The following is a 21,762-nucleotide window of genomic DNA, read 5'->3' on the forward strand; positions in this document are numbered from 1 at the left end:
CCACTGCCCTATGGGATAGCATAGTGCAGGTGACAGGTTCTCTTCAAAGAGACATCAGGGGACTATTATGGCGCTTTTCCACTGCATGGAACCGAACGGTTCAGCTCGCTTTTGTGCTTTTCCACTGCTGGTACCGCATGGTATAGTGTAGGAATGGTTCGGTACGGTACGGTACGGCGGCGCTTTTCCACTGCATGGAACCGAACGGTACGGCTCTCAAAAACAGTACCACCTCGATTGTGGTTTCAAGAGGTACCATACCCGGTACCATATTCCACAATCCTTTGCATGCAGTCACTACTAGCCACTGATTGGTCAGAGAATCCCACCCACCCCGTTGTTATCCCACCCACTTAACTTTAGTACTACTTTAGTGGAAAAGCAAACCTATACCGTACCGTACCGAACCGTTGCAACACCGTACCATGCGGAAAAGCAAACCGGGCCAAGCAGGGCCGAGAAGAGCCGAGCCGGTACTTGCAGTGGAAAAGTGCCAATAGATACCTAATGTCATGCTTTCATTATGTTGAATCGAGCATCCTTCAGCACAATACCCCTTGTCTTATGTGCTGTGTCATGAGGCGCAAAATGCAAGCAGCACATATTTTTTGCGCATTGCAGCCCATTAATGTTAACATGCGTCAACATACAAAATTGCATGTGCAGCAGTGCACTGCATTGTAGTATGAATGGACACTGAGCAAAGTAACCTACGTAAATGTCTTTTTTAACCAAAGCATCTATGCAAGCACTCCCAGCACAAGCCTCATTTAAATATAAACCAGATTTCAGGTCACTGCACCAGCTGAATAGAAAACGCAGGCTTAAGACTTTTGAAGGACTACAGAAGAGAACCCAGTGGTGTTTTAGATATAATTTTCCATGAGTCATTTTTAGATCAGTGTTCGAGAGGCTGAGTGTGATCCGTGGTGTCGGAAGGAAACAGGGTGACATTACAACCTGTAATACTGGGCTGGGGGGGGGGGGGGAGTTCTTCCCCTTTCATAGCCGTGCAGCTGTTCTTTCACTGGAAAGAAAGACACATCTGCTCATTAGCAATACAATGTCACTCCCAGTCTCTAATTATATGCAGATGACGGCTTCTTTATGTGTCGGCTAAAAACGGTACAGTCCTTGTAAAAAAAAAAAAAAAAACCTTCTCTGCTAAGAAATATTCCAGACGTTAGGAGCACTGGGATACAGAAAAAAAAATCCCTAAAATATCTTTTAGCTCAGCAGGTAAAAGTGTTATAAAGATGAATTTATACATTTAAAAGGGGCTGTAGACTTTTAAAGACCAACTGTACCATTCTTTAAAAAAAACAATACATTAAATCAGTGTGGTTTGCCTTTCTCCTCCTTTTTACCCCAGAGCAAACCTTGACTTTTGGGTCTTCGGAAGGCCCTGCTGAAAGCAATTCAGTAGGATTAGTGGGACAATTGCCCCTTACACTGGTGGCTAGTGGAAATAATGCCCTCCCCTTACAGTAGTGGTCAGAATGCCACCCTTACAGAAGGCAAAAACATAATTGGTGTCATGCAACTGGTTCTACCAAGTGGCGTTGGCCCAAGAACAACTATGAAGGCACTTTGATTTGGGAGATCAATCGGCTACAGATTAGGGAGCCCCTAGCAACTTCTGAAGAAACATCTGAGGCTCCATGAAACCCTAGTTGAGAATGGCTAATTAATGGCTCGTTTCCACTGAGCTTTCTGGTACGGTTCGGTTCGGTACGGTACGCTATTTATGCCGTCTCCATTATGAATGGTACCCTAATTCCGAACCGTACCGTACCACTTTTTTGGTACCCTTTCGTTGGGGTACCAAGCACATTAGTACCGTACCAACAGGGTGGAGCTACACTCTGCAGAACTTTGATTGGTTGACAGAGAATCGTCTATCACAGCTTTCCTGCTACACCACGCCTATCATGAAAGGGTACTATTGGCAGTGGGAACGCAATGTGTACCATTCTGAACCGTACCGTACTGAACCGAACCGTACCACTCAGTGGAAACGAGGCATAAATGTCTAATGGTATGGCGTAGATACATCTTTCCCCACAATGTCCCCCAAAAAATTACACGTTTCGAACTGTCTGTGGTGCTACAGGAGGATCTTCAAAATCAGCTGGACAGCCAAGGTCATCAATGAAGAGGTGCTGAAAAGTGTCAGGAAGCAAAACCCCATCTGCTAGAAAGAATATGGAAGAGAAAGTGCCAATTTCTTTGGCCATAACACAAGAAACTCGGCTGATGTTAATGGTAAACCTTGTTTTTTCCTATAATTGGGCTTCAACAGCAAATTTAGAGTGAGATTCCCAGAAGAAAAGGTCAAGGTGAGGACCAATGCCCTGTTGGAAAGAATATTGAAGGGAAAGTGACAATTTTTTTTTGGCCGTATCACAAGAAACTCGACTGGAGAGGGGCTATGCAAGATTGTGGAGGAGAGCAAGGTAAAGAACGGGAAAGGGACAAAAACATGGAGGAAGGATGACATCTAGGAAAAATTATAAGGAAGTAGTGACGTAAAAGATAACATGGCAAAAGACAAGCCGAGATAGAAAGCGAAGGTGGAAGCAAAGTTCTAGGTTTGAAATTTTCCAAAGACCACAATCGGTCATGGTAGTGTTAAGGGTAAACCAGTTTCTTTTTTCCTATTATTGGCAGTGGTGTATTTTGGTTTTGTGCTGACCTAGGCAAGACTAAAATTGCCCCCCCCCCCATGTAAATTTGCATCGGTTGTGACTCCCTCCAAAATTGAAGGAGAGAGAGAGAGGGGGATGAGAGAGAGGGGGGGGTGAGAGAGAGGGAGAGGGGGATGAGAGAGGGGGGTGAGAGAGAGGGAGAGGGGGGATGAGAGAGAGAGAGGGAGGGAGAGGGGGGATGAGAGAGGGAGAGGGGAGATGAGAACGCGAGGGGGATGAGAGAGAGAGGGGGATGAGAGAGAGAGGGGGATGAGAGAGAGGGGGGATGAGAGAGATGTGGGGTGAGAGGGGGGATGAGAGAGGGGGATGAGAGGGGGATGAGAGAGAGAGAGGGGGGATGAGAGAGAGGGGGGGTGAGAAAGAAAGAGAGGGGTGAGAGAGAGGGGGTGAGAGAGAGAGGGGGGATGAGAGAGAGAGAGGGGGATGAGAGAGAGAGGGGGATGAGAGAGAGAGGGGGAATGAGAGAGAGAGAGAGGGGGAATGAGAGAGAGAGGGGGGATGAGAGAGAGAGAGAGAGAGAGAGAGAGAGAGGGGATGTGAGAGAGAGAGAGAGGGGATGTGAGAGAGAGAGAGAGAGAGAGAGAGAAAGAAGGGGGATGAGAGAGAGAGGGGGGTGAGAGAGAGGGGGGGTGAGAGAGAGAGAGAGGGGGATGAGAGGGAAAGAGAGAGAGGGGGATGAGAGAGAGAGGGGGGGATGAGAGAGAGGGTGGGATGAGAGAGAGAGGGGGGAGGGGGATGAGAGAGAGGGGGGGGGTGAGAGAGAGAGAGAGAGAGGGTGAGAGAGGCAGCTCTAGCAATCAGTGGCCAATGGTCTCAGGTGGAAGGGGTGGCTTTTTTGCTGCCCCCCTGCAAAGTGCTGCCCTAGGCCTGGGCCTTGTTGGTCAAGGCCAAAATACAGCACTGATTATTGGGCTCCAACACCAATTCTAGAGTGAGATTCCCTTCCGAAGGGTGAAGGTGAAGACCAATGCCTTTTATGTGGGAACAGTGGCCTATCTCTTGCAGACTGACCCTCCCCCTGTGCAGTCACAACTACTGTTCTCCAATTAGGGAGTTTCTCTTGATGAATGGGGCAAAGTAGCTGTGACTATGCAAAGGACAGGTGTGACCACTGGAAATAGACTGCTGTTCTCACACAGAGATTATCAGTTCTTATCTTTACCCTAAAGAGGGGAATCTTCAGAACTATTGACCCAAGCTAAATTAAATAAATAATAATTAAGGCATTTAAAAAGTAATGTTTTAATGCACTTTGTTTTGAATTTTTAGAAAGGTGCAATATGTGATGCAGCAAAAAATGGAACTTATCCTTGGCATGGACCTATACTACTGGTGCTTTAGTAGGTAGTGGTGATATGAAATTCAACTGAAATGCAAGGCAAACTAAGAGCTATGTGTTTTCTAGCTCGGGAGATCCCAGAACCCCTGTAGATGAGGACAAGGCCTGATTGAAAGTGATGGTGAAAGCAAGGCTCCAGGTTTGAAATTTTCCAAAGAACAAAAGCTGTTATAGTAATGTTAATGGTAGACCAGAGTGCCTTTTTTCCTTTAATTGTGCTCCAGCTTTAGGGTGAGATTCCCTGCCACAGGACACGGTAAGGGCTAATGTCCTCTGTGTGACAGCATCAGTCTATCTCCAGCAGACCGACCCTTCCCCTGTGCAGTCACGGCTACTGTTCTCCCATTCTGGGAGATCCAAGAACCCCAAAGAGGACAAAGCTAGAAGGAAAATGAATTTAGCTGAAATGCAAGGCAAATTCGGAGCAGCGTGTTTCTCATTTTTGGAGACCCCCCCCCCCCCCCCCCCGTAGATGAGGATATAATTTTCCAAGATTGTCTACATCCTCCTCCTGTTATGTTGTCATCAAATGCAATCACATGTGTTATTTCAAGGATGGTCTCTCACAAGAAGCATCCAACTCTAATTATCTCAGTTGCAATTAGCAGGATAATGAGGAGCTCTCTCATTACTATACCTTGAGTTGGGTTATGGCTCTCCCAGAAGACCTTTAGTAGTTTCTCGTAGCTGATATCTTCTGGCTTGAAGACAACTCGGACCACCTCTGCATGACCCGTCCTGCCTGGAATGAGTCAATAAGGTGATATTACAATATTGTTACCTCCATAAAACGTAGAATATTTCTCTGCAGTGTCATCAAGAAGAAATTATAAATCCTCAATTCAAACAAAGAAAATTTACACTGTTTATTTTTGCTTGTGTTGGGCCAATATAATGGTCAAATTTGCTTGGATACACCAGTAGGGAAAAATTCCCAGTGACCCCCTATGACGGTGTTTCCTAACCTTAGTCCTCTCGTGTTAAAATAAAAAATTTCAGTTGTGCCTCCAGGAATGCAAAAGTAAAACAACCTCCCCAACGGGACACAGGCACAAAAAAAAAAAAAAGACAAAAGGTTTTAATTCTTTCCAGAAATATTCGGCTATACATACATTTTAACCCCTTTGCTGTCAAAGCACATTTTTTTTTTCCACACATGTTAAAATTCATATCATAGGCCTGAAGTTTAGTTAAAACCCCCAAACATCCTTACATTTCTGAAAGCAGAGACCTGGAAAAAATGGGCAGTAGATCAAATTTGTATACAATTTTATCAAGCGCAAGTTTTAGTAAAAAATACACTAATGTTAACTTGAGTGCACACAAATACAACCTAATAATCAATTTTCTTGTACAATGTAAAAGATGAGGTTACACAGAGTAAACAGATACCAAACATGTCAAGCCTTAAAACTGTGACCCAAAACTGTCTATAGGGGGGCGCCTTTAAAGTCCCTGTAGGTCATCAGTTTAGAGAAAACTATGAATTATTGCTTTCACTTTGGCATGTGCAGAAATATGTAACATGTGCTGTGTAATTGACAGTCTTGTATGTAAGATCCTCTCCCCCTAATACATAGATTTATGCATGTATGTGGGGACGGAGCAGGCTCAACGTGTTTTTTTTTTTTTTGGGGAGAGAGGAGGTTTAAGTACTTGGCTGTAGCTTTAGTGTTTTACACTTTTATTTTTCACTTAATTTTTTGCTATCACATAGGAGACCAATAGCCCTCTACATGATACTGTGACAGGTTCTCTTTAATGAGACATAATGGGTCTATTAGACCCCTGATGTCTCCCCTGCACTCCATTAGCTTGCTAGAATTACTTTTCAGAAACATGTTACTGCAAGAAATATTTGTTCTGGTCCTTAGAATATCTTGTAGAGCTTGTGGGGACAGTTAGTGTCTGCCTATTCTACGGTGAGGCATTTCAGAGTCTGGGTCATGAACAAGCTGACGAGGTGTTCCAAAACAACAGAAATGAATGTCTCTAGTAATTGTTAATGTGCTGCTTGCACAAATATTTAAGTGAATGTGTTAACATATAAAATGTTTATTTTATGGAGGTTCTACATGGCCAATGTCCATGGCAACGTTTTGGAGCTTAACAATCTCTGATTTGAAGAAGATGTTGAGTCGATTGTAAACTTACCATGCTTGAGGACCTCCAGGCTTGTAAATCTCTCCATTTTTTAATCTTTACTTTTACTTTGTAATGTTTCTCTTCTAAATAGACATCCAAAACCTTTCACTGTTACCAGAAAAAATTGATTTTTGTAAGATCTTACCGTAAAATCCTTTTCTCTTAAGCTCATTGACAGACGTAGTCTTCTTGATTCTCAAGAGCTGGGACATCCAGAAGCAGTGCCACAAATGAGGGGTGGGATTGACAAAAATCAAAAAGACTACGTCTGTCAATGAGCGATAGAGAAAAGTTGATTTCCTTATCATAGAGCAGGGGTCTCCAAACTTTCTAAGCAAAAGTTTACCAGTTTACTGTCCTTCAGACTTTAGGGGGGCCGGACTATGGCCAGTGGAAGAAGAAAATGCCCCAGTAAACAATTCCTTAGGCTTGGTGGTCAGTGGGTGGTAAGAAATTACAAAGAGAACGTGGTTATGGATAAAGCCCCATCCTCAGTACTTGTGGGAGGAACAGTGCCCAATCATTGGTGTCAGTAGAAGAAATAGTGCCATATTCTTGGTGTCAGTGGGAGGAATAATGCCCCACTACTGGTGTCAATGGAAGGAATGGTGCCTCAACCTTGTTGATAGTGGGAGGAATAATGCCTCATATCAGTGGGAGGAATAGTGACCAAAGGGCCAGATAAAGGCAAGCAAAGGGCCACATCCAGTCAACTGGCCACAGTTTGGAGACCACTGTCATAGAGCATGTTGCAACATTTGTTTTCTCCATTCGTTGCATTATATAGGTATCCAAACAAAGCCAAAAAATAGGGTATTAAAATTAGAAATTCTAAATTTTCAGTTACAGACAATACAAATGCTTTTCAGATATTGGACTAAACAATAATTAGATCAATATAAAAAAAACGGATCCCATATTGGACACAACAAGTACTGGAATAAGGCAATCTATATCAAACAGTATGGAGTAGAAAAGTCCCTTATTTAACATTTCAAACATCACAATCATGTGGTCTGCATCCAGAGATATCAAATTATAGAGTGTACAGGTTACACCAGAAGGGAGCTACTAGGAATCTGGTAGGAACTTGGAACTACAGACCAGTCAGCCTAACATTAATAGTATGTAAAATGTTGTAAGGAAGGATAAGGGATCATATCCAAGAATTTGCTGATTAAAATAGTATCATTAGTAGTATTAGTAACAGACAATTCAAATGCTAGAGCAATATCAAAACACCGATCCCATATTAGACACAACACATACTGTAATCAAGCAATCTATATCAGATGGTATGGAGTAGATGAGTCCAGTATTGAACATATCAAGCATCATAATAGTGTGGTCTTCATCCAGAAATATCAAATTATATCTGGAGGCTACACCAGAAGGAAACTACTAGGAATCTGGTAGGAATCTGGCAACTACAAACTAGTCAACCTAACATCAATAGTATATAAACTATTGGAAGGAACGATAATGAACCATATCCAAGAATTTTCTGATGAAAATAGTTGCATTAGTAAGTAGTACCCAACAATGATTTATGAAGTTGTAATTTGGATTAAAAAAAGGTCTGGGGACAGAATCTATCTACTGTAGATTTCACTAAGGCATTTGATACAGTACCCACAATTGTTTAATTTACAAATTAAGATTGTGTGGCTTTGATGATATTGTGTGTACATGGACAAAAAAACTGGTTACAGGAGAGCGTCCAGAGGGTGGTGAATAATGGCATATTTTCTGAATGGTCTGGAGTCTTGAGCGGTATGTCCAGGCCTCTGCTCTGTGACTAATTCTGTTTATTTTTTCCAAAAACATTTTATTAAGGAATAAAGCATACATAGCACAAAAGAACACAGTAATAAAGGGCAGGTAATAGAGCCCACAAAAAATGAACAGGTACAAAAGTGATACACATATAAACAGGACAATGCATGTAAGGAGCAACATAAATCACGGGTAAACCCACAAAGTGTCATGTAGCAACACGGTGCGAAAACAGAGGGCCAGTGGGAGAACCAAGTGGGCGTAAGGCCAATGTAGGGGTTCGCTGGGTAGAGCGCCCACCCACCTTATGAGAACCGGAACAAGAGGGTTACCTATGATGGAGCATAGTGGAACCCCCAAGCCCGACACCCCGTAAAGGGAACTAACTGTGTCAAGGAGTGGGGGACCCACCGCACAAAAGTGGGGAATCCGGTATGCACATCTCTGAACGTGGGCGCCATAGCTGTTGCCTGTGGAGGCAGAGCCACCACAGAGTGCAAAATAGAGAACCCTAAGTGATTATTGAAAATGCATAAAAGGGAGGGAATGAGGAAGAGGGGCGGGGGAAGAAGATGGGGAAGGAGGCGGGTAGGGCAAATAAGGGAAACACAAAAGGAGGAAGGAAGAAGGGAAGGGAGAGGTGTGGAAAGGAGCAGTACACTCTGGAACAATACTAGCATCAGAAGAGGCAGAACGAACTGAACATCCAGGAAAGCACCCCAGAACATGGGGTTCCTCCTCAGAACAAGCTCCAAGGAGCCACTGAGTGGCCTACGAGTATCAAGTGCTCAATCGTTGGAAGTCTGGCAAGGATTGAAAGTGGGTCCAGGGTGCCCAAGTTGTACGATACTGGCGGTGAGTGTCCTTGGCCTGAGCCACTATGTCCTCCATCTCCGCCACCCGCCGGACCCTGCGAAGCCAGTCGGCAGACTAATTCTGTTTATAAATGATATAGATGTTGGAATAAATCATTCAATCACAGTGTTTCCTGATGATACAAAGCTAAGCATGACAATAACTTCACAACAGCAATACAACTTTACAAGAAGAAAATAGAAGAGTCGGCCACTATATGGCAGATGGAGTAATGCACTTGGGGGTTAAAAATATGAATGCAAGTTACTCGCTAGGGGAAGAACCTCTGGGGGAATCCAAGTTGGAAAAGGTTCTGGGGGTCCAAGCAGATGACATACTGACATACTCAGCAACTACATGCAATGCCAAGCTGCTGCAAACAAGGCTGGCAGACTATTAGAATGCACTAAAAACTGAATTTTTGTAAAATCTTACCTGTAAAATTCCTTTCTCTGAGTCCTCCGACAGTCGCCGCCTCTTCATATTCGTCACATATGGGGTATTAGACTTTGCTCCGAAGGAGTAGCTAGGCAACAGAATATGTTAACAATAAAGCTTTTAACATATCCCACCCTCAAGGGGTGGTCCCCTCAGTCAATACCCTCCTACTTCCTGCAACCATATCTCAGTTTTAGTGGAATAGCAGTAGAGTATACAACCAAACCCCAAAAGAGGGGCGGGGGCGGCGACTGTCGGAGGACTCAGAGAAAGGAATTTTACAGGTAAGATTTTACAAAAATTCCGTTTTCTCTTACGTCCTCCGACAGTCGCCGCCTCTTCATATTCGTCACATATGGGGACGTCCCAAAGCAGTGCAAACATGAGGGGTGGGAAACGCATCCGCGCCGAAAAGGCAACGCAGTCTCCGCATCAAAGAAAGGAACCTTACCAAAGGAAGGAAACCAGCTGGGCAACAGTAAAAAAAACAAGTGCTCAACAGGAGCAACAACCCAGGAAAAGACAAAAAACCAGGGGATACAAAAAACTATCCCAACAGCCAGGAGTCCCCAACAAGGGACCCTATGGAACAGCCGCACTAAGAACCTTGCGGCCAAAGGAAGCATCCGCCGATGCCTGAACATCTACTTTGTAGAATTTTGTGAAAGTGTGCATGGTCGACCAGGTCGCCGCCTTACACACCTGGGCTACAGAAGCCCCATGACGACAGGCCCAAGACGTACTCAAAGATCTAGTAGAGTGCGCCTTCACAGGGACAGGAGGAGCCTCACCCTGCAAAGCATAGGCCTGTTCAATGGTCTGCCTGATCCATTTGGCGATGGTAGAGGCCGAAGCCGCCATGCCCTTCCGAGGACCCTCTGGAAGAACAAACAAGGAGTCAGTCTTACGAAAAGACTCAGTCGATTTAAGGTAAACCCTTATCGCCCGAACAACATCCAGAGAATGCAGTCTCACCTCCTTTGGATGTTTAGGCTTCGCGCACAGCGAAGGTAAGACAATATCCTCATTAAGATGGAATTCCGAAACTCGTTTCGGAAGAAAAGAAGGATTAGGTCGCAAGACCACCTTATCCAAATGAATAACCAGGTACGGAGACTTGCAGGACAAAGCTGCCAGCTCCGACACTCTGCGAGCCGAAGTGATCGCCACCAAAAAGGCGACCTTTTTGGACAACATAGACAACGAGATCTCCCTGATCTGTTCAAAAGGAGCACGTTGTAACACAGATAGAACGAGATTCAAGTCCCAAGGGGGCAAAGGAGTTGGAAGCCACGGGACGTTGAAACAGAACGGCCAGCGCAGACACCTGACCCTTTATCGTAGCCAGCGCCAAACGCTGATCAACACCCGTCTGAAGAAAAGACAGCACACGGGAAACCGAGTACGTGCGGGGTGAAAACCCCCTGGACTCACACCAGGCAAAATAGGCCTTCCAAGTACGGTAATAAACCTTCCCCGAGGAAGACTTCCTAGCGTTGATCAAAGTATGAACGACCTCTGGAGAGAGACCCTTCTCCTTCAGGACCTCTGTCTCAACAGCCAGGCCGTCAAAGCCAGCGACTGTAAAGCAGGATGGTAAATCGGTCCCTGAGACAGTAGATCGTCTCGAAGAGGTAGACGCCAAGGGGCGTCGACCGCCAGATTCACGAGGTCTGCGTACCAGGACCGGCGAGGCCAGTCCGGTGCCACAAGAATCACCGTGCTGCATTCCGAGAGTAACCTGCGAAGGAACCTGGACAGCAACTGAATCGGTGGGAACGCGTACATCAGCCTGTACTGATGCCACGGGGCCACTAACGCGTCTGACGCGTCTGCCCGAGGGTCGCGCGTCCTTGCCACGAACCTTCTCACCTTGTTGTTGAGACGAGACCAGTGGCGGCTGGTGAAGTTTTAAGATGGGGGGGCGCAAGACCCCGCCCTTCTATTTTGGCCCCTCCCATTTCTCAGAAGCCACACCCCTTAGACCCCACCCATTTTGTCCCCTGTATTTTGCTTGCGTGAACCAATTCTCCCAATATATCACATATTAAGGGGTCCATCAGTACTAGTATATCCCATAATAGGGAGCAGGGGCCCTATTATGGGATACACTGACAGAGTGGCACAAACCCCACAGTACAGGCCCCTTGTACAAACCCCACAGTACAGACCCCCTAGCACAGACCACACAGTACATGCCCCCTTTCAATGCAGTGACCAGCGTACATGCCCCCTTTCAATGTAGTGACCAGTGTGCATGCCCCCTTTCAATGTAGTGACCAGCGTACATGCCCCCTTTCAATGTAGTGACCAGCGTACATGCCCCCTTTCAATGCAGTGACCAGCGTACATGCCCCCTTTCAATGTAGTGACCAGTGTACAGGCCCCCTTTCAATGCAGTGACCAGCGTACATGCCCCCTTTCAATGCAGTGACCAGCATACATGCCCCCTTTCAATGCAGTGACCAGCGTACATGCCCCCTTTCAATGCAGTGACCAGCATACATGCCCCCTTTCAATGTAGTGACCAGTATACATGCCCCCTTTCAATGCAGTGACCAGCATACATGCCCCCTTTCAATGTAGTGACCAGCGTACATGCCCCCTTTCAATGCAGTGACCAGCGTACATGCCCCCTTTCAATGCAGTGACCAGCGTACATGCCCCCTTTCAATGTAGTGACCAGTATACAGGCCCCCTTTCAATGTAGTGACCAGCGTACATGCCCCCTTTCAATGTAGTGACCAGTATACAGGCCCCCTTTCAATGTAGTGACCAGCGTACATGCCCCCTTTAAATGTAGTGACCAGTATACATGCCCCTTTCAATGTAGTGACCAGCGTACATGCCCCCTTTCAATACAGTGACCAGCGTACATGCCCCCTGCAGAGGTATGGCAGTGGGAGAGATGGGATCAGGCAAAGGGATGGCGGTGGGAGGGATGGTCATGGGATGAGGCAGAGCAGAGGGGGATGGCGGTGGAAAGGCTGGATGGATGGATGGATGGTCATGGCCCATGATGACCATCCATACAGCCTTTCCACCGCCATCCCCCTCTGCTCTGCCTCATCCCATGACCATCCATCCATCCAGCCTTTCCACCGCCATCCCCCTCTGCTCTGCCTCATCCCATGACTCATGGGATGAGGCAGAGCATAGGGGGATGGCGGTGGAAAAGCTGGATGGATGGTCATGGAGGACTGACAGGACAGGAGGACTCACCGGTGGTGATGTCTTCTTCCAGCAGATGACCTCCGGTGGTCTGGTCTCCTCTCCGGTGCCGCCGTCACTCCCGTCCGGTGTCCACCCGACTCCATCGCCCGCGGTCCGGTCCACTGCTGCGAGTGACGTCAGCGGGGTCAGCGTTGGATGTCCTGGATGCTGTGATTGGTCCAGGCTGGAGGCTGGACCAATCACAGCCAGGAATCCACGAAGTGGGGGTTTCCAAGGAATCTGCCTTGCGCCCAGGTTACGCCCCCCACGCCCCCCAGAAGGCAGCCAATCGGCGCCTCTTCTGGGTGGTAACCCCACCCCCCCACCCCCTCCACATCGGCTGGCGGCGGCGGCGGCGAACGCAATTTTTTTTTTTTTTCAAACTTTATTGCTCGTTTTGCAATCTTTTTTTTTTTTTTATCTTTTTTTTTTTTCTTCCTTTTTTCAGGGGGGGCGGCGCCCTAGCGCCCCCTATGCACCGGCCGCCACTGGACGAGACGCGAACAGGTCCACATCTGGAAGACCCCACTTCGCGCACAACATCTGGAAGACAGCCGGGTGAAGAGACCATTCCCCCTGATCCAGGGTCTGGCGACTCAGATAGTCCGCCTGCCAGTTCTCCACCCCCGGAATGTGAACTGCCGTTATCGCCGGGACATGAGTCTCGGCCCAAGACAGAATGTCGGCCACTTCTCGAGCCGCCCGGGCACTCCTGGTGCCCCCTTGGTGGTTGATGTAGGCCACCGCCGTGGCATTGTCCGTCTGCACCCGAACCGGGCAGCCCTGCAGCCGGTCCGTCCAGCGATGAAGACAGAGATTTATCGCACGTAATTCCAGAATGTTGATCGGAAGGGAAGACTCTCCCTCCGACCAAGTTCCCTGGGCAGACAGAACGCCCAGAACACCACCCCAGCCCGACAGGCTGGCATCCGTGTTGATCACCGTCCACGAGATAGGACGAAACGACTTGCCCCCGGACACCATCGGGGACTGGAGCCACCACAGAAGGTTTCTTCTGGTGCGATGACTCAACGAGATCTGAAGATCCAGAGATTGAGGTCGCCCATCCCACTTGGACAGGATCTCCGCTTGGAGACCCCGCGTGTGGAACTGGGCAAAGGGAATCGCCTCGAAGGCCGAGACCATCAATCCCAGACATCTCATGCACGTCCTTAAAGACGAGTGCGGAACGTCCCTGAGGGACCTGACTTCCTCCTGAAGAGTTCTGAGTTTGTCTTCCGGCAGGAAGACCTTCGCTTGTACCGAGTCCAGAATCATTCCCAGGTAGGGAAGACGAACCGACGGACTCAGCGTCGACTTTGGAAAATTTATCGTCCAACCAAACTCCTGTAGAGTTTGCATCGTGACAGACAGGTCCTCCTCCAGACCCTGGCTGGTCGCAGACCGAACCAGGATGTCGTCTAGATACCCCAGGACAGAAATGCCCTGGGCCCTCAACAATGCCAGAACCGGTGCAAGCACCTTGGTGAAGACCCGCGGAGCCGAGGCGAGACCAAAAGGTAACGCCACGAACTGGTAGTGATCCTCCGCAATGGCGAATCGAAGGTACCTCTGGTGACCTTCGAAAATGGGGATGTGAAGGTACGCATCCTTCAAATCGATGGAGGCCATGAATTCCCCCGGAACCAGGGCAGCCACCACCGACCGCAGGGATTCCATGCGGAACTTGCGAACCCGCACAGAGCGGTTCAGAGCCTTCAAGTCCAGAATTGGACGAACCTTGCCCTCCTTCCTGGGCACGGTGAACAGATTGGAATAAAACCCCCGAAATCTGTCCCGATGAGGCACCGGAACCACCACTCCCTGAGCCCTCAGGTCCCGCACCGCCAGGTGCAGGTCCCGCAAACGCTCTGGAGACAGTTGAAGATTTGAGGGAAAAAATCTGCTCTCCGGCCGAGAGAGAAACTCGATCTTGTAACCAGATCGAACGATTTCCTGAACCCATCTGTCCCGCACACGGGCCAACCAGGGCTGAAGAAAACCGAGCAAGCGTCCCCCCACCCCAAAACTGGGTGAGGGCGCCCCTTCAGGCCGCACTGTTATGGGCTGCAGATCCGGATTGGCCGGACTTCTGTTTACCAGACCAGGGCTTCTTCTGAGAGCCTTGACCTTTGAACGGCTTGCCCTTGTAGTGCGGCCGAAAGGCACGAAAGGACCCCTGAGGGGGCCGAAAATTAGCATGCTTCTTCCCAGAAGCCCCCTTAGCTTTGGGGAAATGGGGCAAGAGAGTGCTCTTACCCCCGGTGATCCCCTTAATCAACACATCCAGGGACTCCCCAAAAAGGCGAGACCCATCATAAGGTAGATTGGCTAAGGTCTTACGTGAAGACTGGTCCACCGACCAACATTTCAACCAAATCAGGCAGCGAGACAACACCGCCACACTGTGCACACGTGCAGCCAACGGAACCAGGTCCAGGTCCGCATCACACAGATACATGACACCCTGGTGGATTTGATCCACCATATCCAGGGTCGCCGGTGAGGCCGAATCGGCCACTAGGACGCGCCTAAGCATCTGCGTCCAACTTGCGATCGCCTGGGCCGCCATGAGAGAAGCAAACAGAGCCTTAAGCATAGAACCCGTAACAGAATAAGTATGACGGGTAAGAGACTCCAGTCTCCTATCCGTGGCGTCACGGAACACCGGGGAATCCTCTGCAGGAATCGCAGTGGCTTTGTTTAAAACCGCAATTGCGTGATCCACTGGGGGTGGCACACACCACCTTTCATCAGTGGAAGGTGAAAAAGGATAACGCAGCTTGAATTTACTTGGTACAGCAAAAGGTTTGCGTAGATTGCGCCATTGTTCCTTAACAGCGCGCTGAAAATCATCATTGCAGGGAAAAACCTGCGGCGTCCTGCGTTTTCTCTGCGTCCCATAAGCCGCCAAGGCGGCGGGGGGACACACCTCATCCTGCAAACGCAGCGTTTGCTTTATGGAAGCAAGCAACTCATCCATGATTGCAAGCTCTTCAGGCAAGCCAGGGGGAGAATTATCAACCCCCTCAACATCAGCCTCCACCTCAGACCCTATTAGATCAAGAGAGGAGCGGGACCCCGATAAGGAGGCCCCTGCCATAACAGCCCTATCACCCTCACCCTCAGAATCAGAGGAAAGAGCAACTCTGGGCCTTTTAGTAGATTGAGCAGCCACCAGCATCTGCACCTGAGCAGCAAGGCCAGCCACAATAGTGGCCAAATCCCCCCCTGGGGGGGAGACAGCGGTCCCCTGGCTTTCCACCAAGGCTGTAGGAAATGTTCCCTCCTGAGAGTCCATTGCCCCTGTAATGCCAGACAACAAAGGGTTAACTGCCCCTTTTAAGCAAGCGCGGCAAGCGCAGCCCACCGCACCACACTCAGCACAATAAGACCCCCACAGGGAATATGCAAACTGAACACAGGCAATGGATAGCAAGAACAGAAGGGTAAAACCTGAGGAGACCCTCGCCGCTGCTGCTGCCTCGATCGGTGTTCCAGGAAAGAGGAAGTGATGCTGCCAGGGCGCTCTATGTAAGCCTATGGAGGCTACAAGAAAATGGCCGCCATGCATGTAAAACATGTGGCCGGAGCGGGAGCAGGCAAAATGGCGCCGTTTGGCGCCGAAACCGCCGCTCCACAGTGCAGTAAAAAACACACATTACATTCCAGTATCAGAATACATGTCAGATCGCCGCAGCGATCGCTGTACAGTGCCCAAACATGCCAAAAAACATGCCCCACAGCACACAGCTTCACACACTGATCAGCCTGACACAGACAGTGTCACACATCTCCCCCCCCCCCCCCCCTTGCAGCCCACAGCATGCAGCCGAGAGATAGGGAGACAAGCAGTGTGAATAGAGGCAGGTTACACAGTCCCAGACTGACACCCCCCCAGACAGACAGGTCCCCACATAAATACACTTACCTCACATGGCGTGGGGAACCCGCACAGGCGAACAAGCCGCTGCACATGAGGCAGGGAGAGTCGCATTCAAGACGCACAAAATGGGGGTTAAGAAACCGCACAGCGTCCAGTGAGGTAGCCACCTCACCAATCATCCCTGCACCGAACAGGGATGGGTCGTTCACTGTGCCAGGAGCGTTACCTGGCTGAACGCTCGAAGGCAGACTGGGAAGCCACTGACCCACGACCTGCGATCAGGGGGATCAGCCCGAGACCCAGTCTGCATGATCCTCTTCGTCCGAAGAACTAACTAATGCTGACAAAAATAACAGCTAAGTAAAGGTAGAGAGAAAACTCAAACAAAATTTTAAAAAGAAGAAAGAGTCTGGGGCAGAAAGCCCCAGCACAGAAAAAGCCAGCCACTCCTGACAAGCTAGACATTAAAACTGAGATATGGTTGCAGGAAGTAGGAGGGTATTGACTGAGGGGACCACCCCTTGAGGGTGGGATATGTTAAAAGCTTTATTGTTAACATATTCTGTTGCCTAGCTACTCCTTCGGAGCAAAGTCTAATACCCCATATGTGACGAATATGAAGAGGCGGCGACTGTCGGAGGACGTAAGAGAAAAGAGAATTTACTCAAGAGATAAAACAATAATTTTTCCACTTTACAAAACTCTGGATCAGCCACATCTGGAGTGTGCCATCCAGTTCTGGTCACCAGTCCTCAGGAAGGATGTGCTAGAACTGGAGTTAGTCCGGAGGACAACAAAACCAACATAGGGGCTGGAGGACCTCAGTTATGAGGACTGCAAACATAGAACTTATTCTACCTGTAGAAGAGACGCTTAAGAGAAGATATGGTAGTGATATACAAATCCTTGAATCCAGCATTGGGAGGAAACCTTTTACTCTTAGATCTCAAAAGACAACACACGGCCACACAATGAATTTGGATGAGAGACGGTTCCAGGGCTGGGACAAAAGGGAGGGAAGGAGGGACGACTGCCCCGGTCACAATGGTTGGGATAGGGGTACCCAGTGCCGAGTTCCATCTGTTACAAGGCTGACAGGAGTAGTGACATTGGCATTACTACTCCTGTCAGCCCAGTGCTGGGAGCGGTGAGGGGTGGAGGAGAGAGCCAGGAGGAGGTGCGGGCTATGCTTTTTCACCCCTTCCTCTTTCCTGCTATTGCAGAGCTATAATAACATGCCGGCAGTGGTGTTCACCGGAAAACAGGAGCGCTGCACGGCAAGAAGGGGGAGGGGGAGGGAGAATACAGCCTGGGTAGAGGGCAGGTAAGCAAACCCTTTGCAGTGAGATGACATCAGTGCCAATGCGCTGGTTGCGGCACATCACGCCATTTACTTTTTTTTAAAGAAACTTTATTGTAATGTCACACAGTGACATTTTATAAAGTTTAATTGGCCGCAGCACGATGCGAAGCAGTAAATTGCCTTGCACTGCACTGAAAAAAAAAGTAGTGTGTGCAGGCATCTTTGCCCTCGACTCTGGATGACCTTGTCCCGGCACTGGGTGGTTCAACAATAAACTGCTCAAGGGGTTTCTTTTTTGTTACAGCAGTATGGATGTGGCACTGCCTTCCAAACTTGGTGGTGTCAGCATGGAACATAGATAAATGAAAAAAAAAAAAAACTTTAGTATAACACAATATACAGAGATAGAGAAAACAGTAGACACACACTCTCAGGTTGAAGTGGACGAACTGGCGTCTTTATTTAAGGTTAACAACCATCCCTGCGCTAAATCCCTGTGTCTGTACACCTGTTGTGCTCATTATGAGGGGTTTCCACCATCCCTGTGCTGAGTTCCTGGGTCTGTACACCTGCTGTGCTCATTATGAGGGGTTCCCACCATCCCTGTACTGAGTTCCCAGTTCTGTTCACCTGTTGTACCCATTATGAGTGATTCCCACCATCGCTATGCTGCGTTCCTGGGTCTGTAGACCGGATGTGCCAATTATGAGAGGTTCCAACCATTCCTGTGCTGGGTTTCTGGGTCTTTACACCTGCTGTGCCCATTTGTAAGGGGTTTCCACCATCCCTGTGTTGAGGTCCTGGGTCTGTACACCTTCTGTGCCCATTATGAGGGGTTCCCATCATCCCTGTGCTGAGCTCCCATGTCTGTACACCTTCTGTGCCCATTATGAGGGGTTCCCACCATCCCTGTGCTGAGGTCCTGGGTCTCTACACCTTCTGTGTCCATTATGAGAGGTTCTCCCCATCCCTGTACTGAGGTCCTGGGCCTGTAAACCTTCTGTGCCCATTATGAGGGGTTCTCACCATCCCTGTACTGAGGTCCTGGGCCTGTAAACCTGCTGAGCCTATTATGAGAGGTTCCCACCATCTGTGTGCTGAGTTCCTGGGTCTGTACACCTGCTTTGCCCATTATTATGGGAATTACAGTAGGGAGATCCCACTGTTGGCGTATTCAGTGGGGAAAATAATTATTTGATCCCCTGCAGATTTTGTAAATTTGTCCACTTACAAAGAAATGAAGAGTCTATAATGTTTATCATAGGTGTATTTTAAATGACAGAGACAGAATATGAACCAAAAATCCACAAAAAACAAATGTTATAATTTTGAGTTGCAGTTCAGTGAGTAAAATAAGTATTTGATCCCAAGCAAAACATGACTTAGTACTTGGTGGAGAAACTCTTGTTGGCAAGCACAGAGGTAAGACGTTTCTTGTAGTTGGTTACCAGGTTTGCACACATCTCAGGAGGGATTTTGGTCCACTCTTCTTTACAGATCTTCTCTAAATCCTTAAGGTTTCTTGGCTGTCACTTGGCAACTCGAAGTTTAAGCTCCCTCCATAAATTTATTATAGGATTAAGGTCTGGAGACTGACTAGGCCACTCCATTACCTTAATGTGCTTCTTCTTGAGCCACTCCTTTGTTGCCTTGGCGGTATGTTTTGGGTCATTGTCATGCTGGAAGACCCATCCATGACCCATCTTATGTGTCCTTTCACACTCACTTTCCGCCCAGCCGACTCCGTTTTGCTCAGCGGGGATCGATCCGCCGATCACCACTGAGCAGGCGGATGACAGGTCCGTCTCCGCTTACTTTACAGAGACAGAGCTGTCAGATCCCCGCTCTCCTCTATGGGAAGATCAGATGAAAACGGACTGCCTGTCTGTTTTCATCCGATTCTTTCCGATCCGATCCTCCAGACGGATGGAAAAGAGGGTTTCCTTCCGTCTGGATTTCACGGACAGGATCGGATTGGATAGCAGCGGGTGTCAGCGGAGATGTCACCACTGACATCCGCTGCTCCATAGGGGTGCATAGAGCATCCCATCAGATCCGCCTGAAAAAACTGACAGGCGGACCTGATCGGAAAACTGGTGTGAAAGAGGTCTTAAGTGTTCTGGCTGAGGGAAGAAAGTTCTCATCCAAGATTTTACAATACATGACCCTGTCCGTGGGCCCCTCAATGCGGCAAAGTCGGCCTGTACCTTTAGCAAAGAAACAGAGTCATAGCACCAATGTTTCCACCTCCGTGCTTGACTGTAGGGATGGGGTTCTTGGGGTCATAGTCAGCATTTTCTTCCTCCAAACAAAGAGCATAATTTCGGTCTCATCTGACCACAGCACTTTCTCCCAATTCTTCTCTGAATCATTTAGATGTTCATTGGCAAACTTCAGACATTCCCGTACATGTGCCTTCCTTGAGGAGGGGGACCTTGTGGGTGCTGCAGGATTGCAATCCATGGTGGTGTATTGTGTTACCAATGGTTTGTTTGGTGACTGTGGTCCCAACTGCCTTGAGATCGTTCACAAGCTCCTCCCATGTAGTTCTGGGCTGATCCCTCACTTTTCTAATGATCATCCTCACCCCATGAGGCGAAATCTTGAATGGAGCTCCAGACCGATGGCCATTAATGGTTATTTTGTATTTCTTCCATTTGCGAATAATTGCCCCAACAGTTGTCTCCTTCTCACCAAGCTTCTTGCTGATGGTCTTGTAGCTCATTCCAGCCTTGTGCAGGTCTACAATCTTGTCCCTGATGTCCTTTCACAGCTCTTTGGTCCTGCCAATGATGGTGAGGTGTAAATGGAAGAAAGATATTCTGTGGACAGGAGACTTTTATACACATAATGAGTTGTCCTTAGGAGCACCTTCTTACATTGACAGGACTAATCTGTGTACCATATGAGCACATACTTTAGCCAGTCTGTGGGAGCCAGAATTATTGTTGGTTGGGGATCAAATACTTATTTTACTCACTGCAGACATGGTACAGGAGATGGTCAGAGACTGCAGACATGATACAGGAGATGGTCAGAGACTGCAGACATAATACAGGAGATGGTCAGAGACTGCAGACATGGTACAGGAGATGGTCAGAGACTGCAGACATAATACAGGAGATGGTCAGAGACTGCAGACATGGTACAGGAGATGGTCAGAGACTGCAGACATGATACAGGAGATGGTCAGAGACTGCAGACATACTTCAGGAGATGGTCAGAGACTGCAGACGTGATACAGGAGATGGTCAGAGACTGCAGACATGATACAGGAGATGGTCAGAGACTGCAGACATGGTACAGTAGATGGTCAGAGACTGCAGACATGGTACAGGATATGGTCAGAGACTGCAGACACGATACAGGAGATGGTCAGAGACTGAAGACATAATACAGGAGATGGTCAGAGACTGCAGACATGGTACAGGAGATGGTCAGAGACTGCAGACATGATACAGGAGATGGTCAGAGACTGCAGACATACTTCAGGAGATGGACAGAGACTGCAGACGTGATACAGGAGATGGTCAGAGACTGCAGACATGATACAGGAGATGGTCAGAGACTGCAGACATGGTACAGGAGATGGTCAGAGACTGCAGACATACTTCAGGATATGGTCAGAGACTGCAGACACGATACAGGAGATGGTCAGAGACTGCAGACATAATACAGGAGATGGTCAGAGACTGCAGACATGATACAGGAGATGGTCAGAGACTGCAGACATGGTACAGGAGATGGTCAGAGACTGCAGACATACTTCAGGATATGGTCAGAGACTGCAGACATGATACAGGAGATGGTCAGAGACTGCAGACATAATACAGGAGATGGTCAGAGACTGCAGACATGGTACAGGAGATGGTCAGAGACTGCAGACATAATACAGGAGATGGTCAGAGACTGCAGACATGGTACAGGAGATGGTCAGAGACTGCAGACATGATACAGGAGATGGTCAGAGACTGCAGACATACTTCAGGAGATGGTCAGAGACTGCAGACGTGATACAGGAGATGGTCAGAGACTGCAGACATGATACAGGAGATGGTCATAGACTGCAGACATGGTACAGGAGATGGTCAGAGACTGC

General features: G+C 48.2%; 1 protein-coding gene across 2 annotated transcripts in view; it reads right to left on the minus strand.

Annotated features, from left to right (window-relative positions):
* The window catches only part of MSRA (methionine sulfoxide reductase A), a 581,463-nt gene that overhangs the window by 209,773 nt on the left and 349,928 nt on the right, over nt 1–21,762 (minus strand). For both annotated transcript variants that reach the window (XM_082249518.1, XM_082249519.1), the window contains one exon: nt 4,685–4,789. In XM_082249518.1, coding sequence (XP_082105644.1) covers nt 4,685–4,789 — 105 coding nt within the window. The remainder of the gene's footprint in view (nt 1–4,684; nt 4,790–21,762) is intronic.

Source organism: Pelophylax lessonae, assembly GCF_965119305.1.
Source record: "Pelophylax lessonae genome assembly, chromosome: 3".
Taxonomy (NCBI): Eukaryota; Metazoa; Chordata; class Amphibia; order Anura; family Ranidae; genus Pelophylax; species Pelophylax lessonae.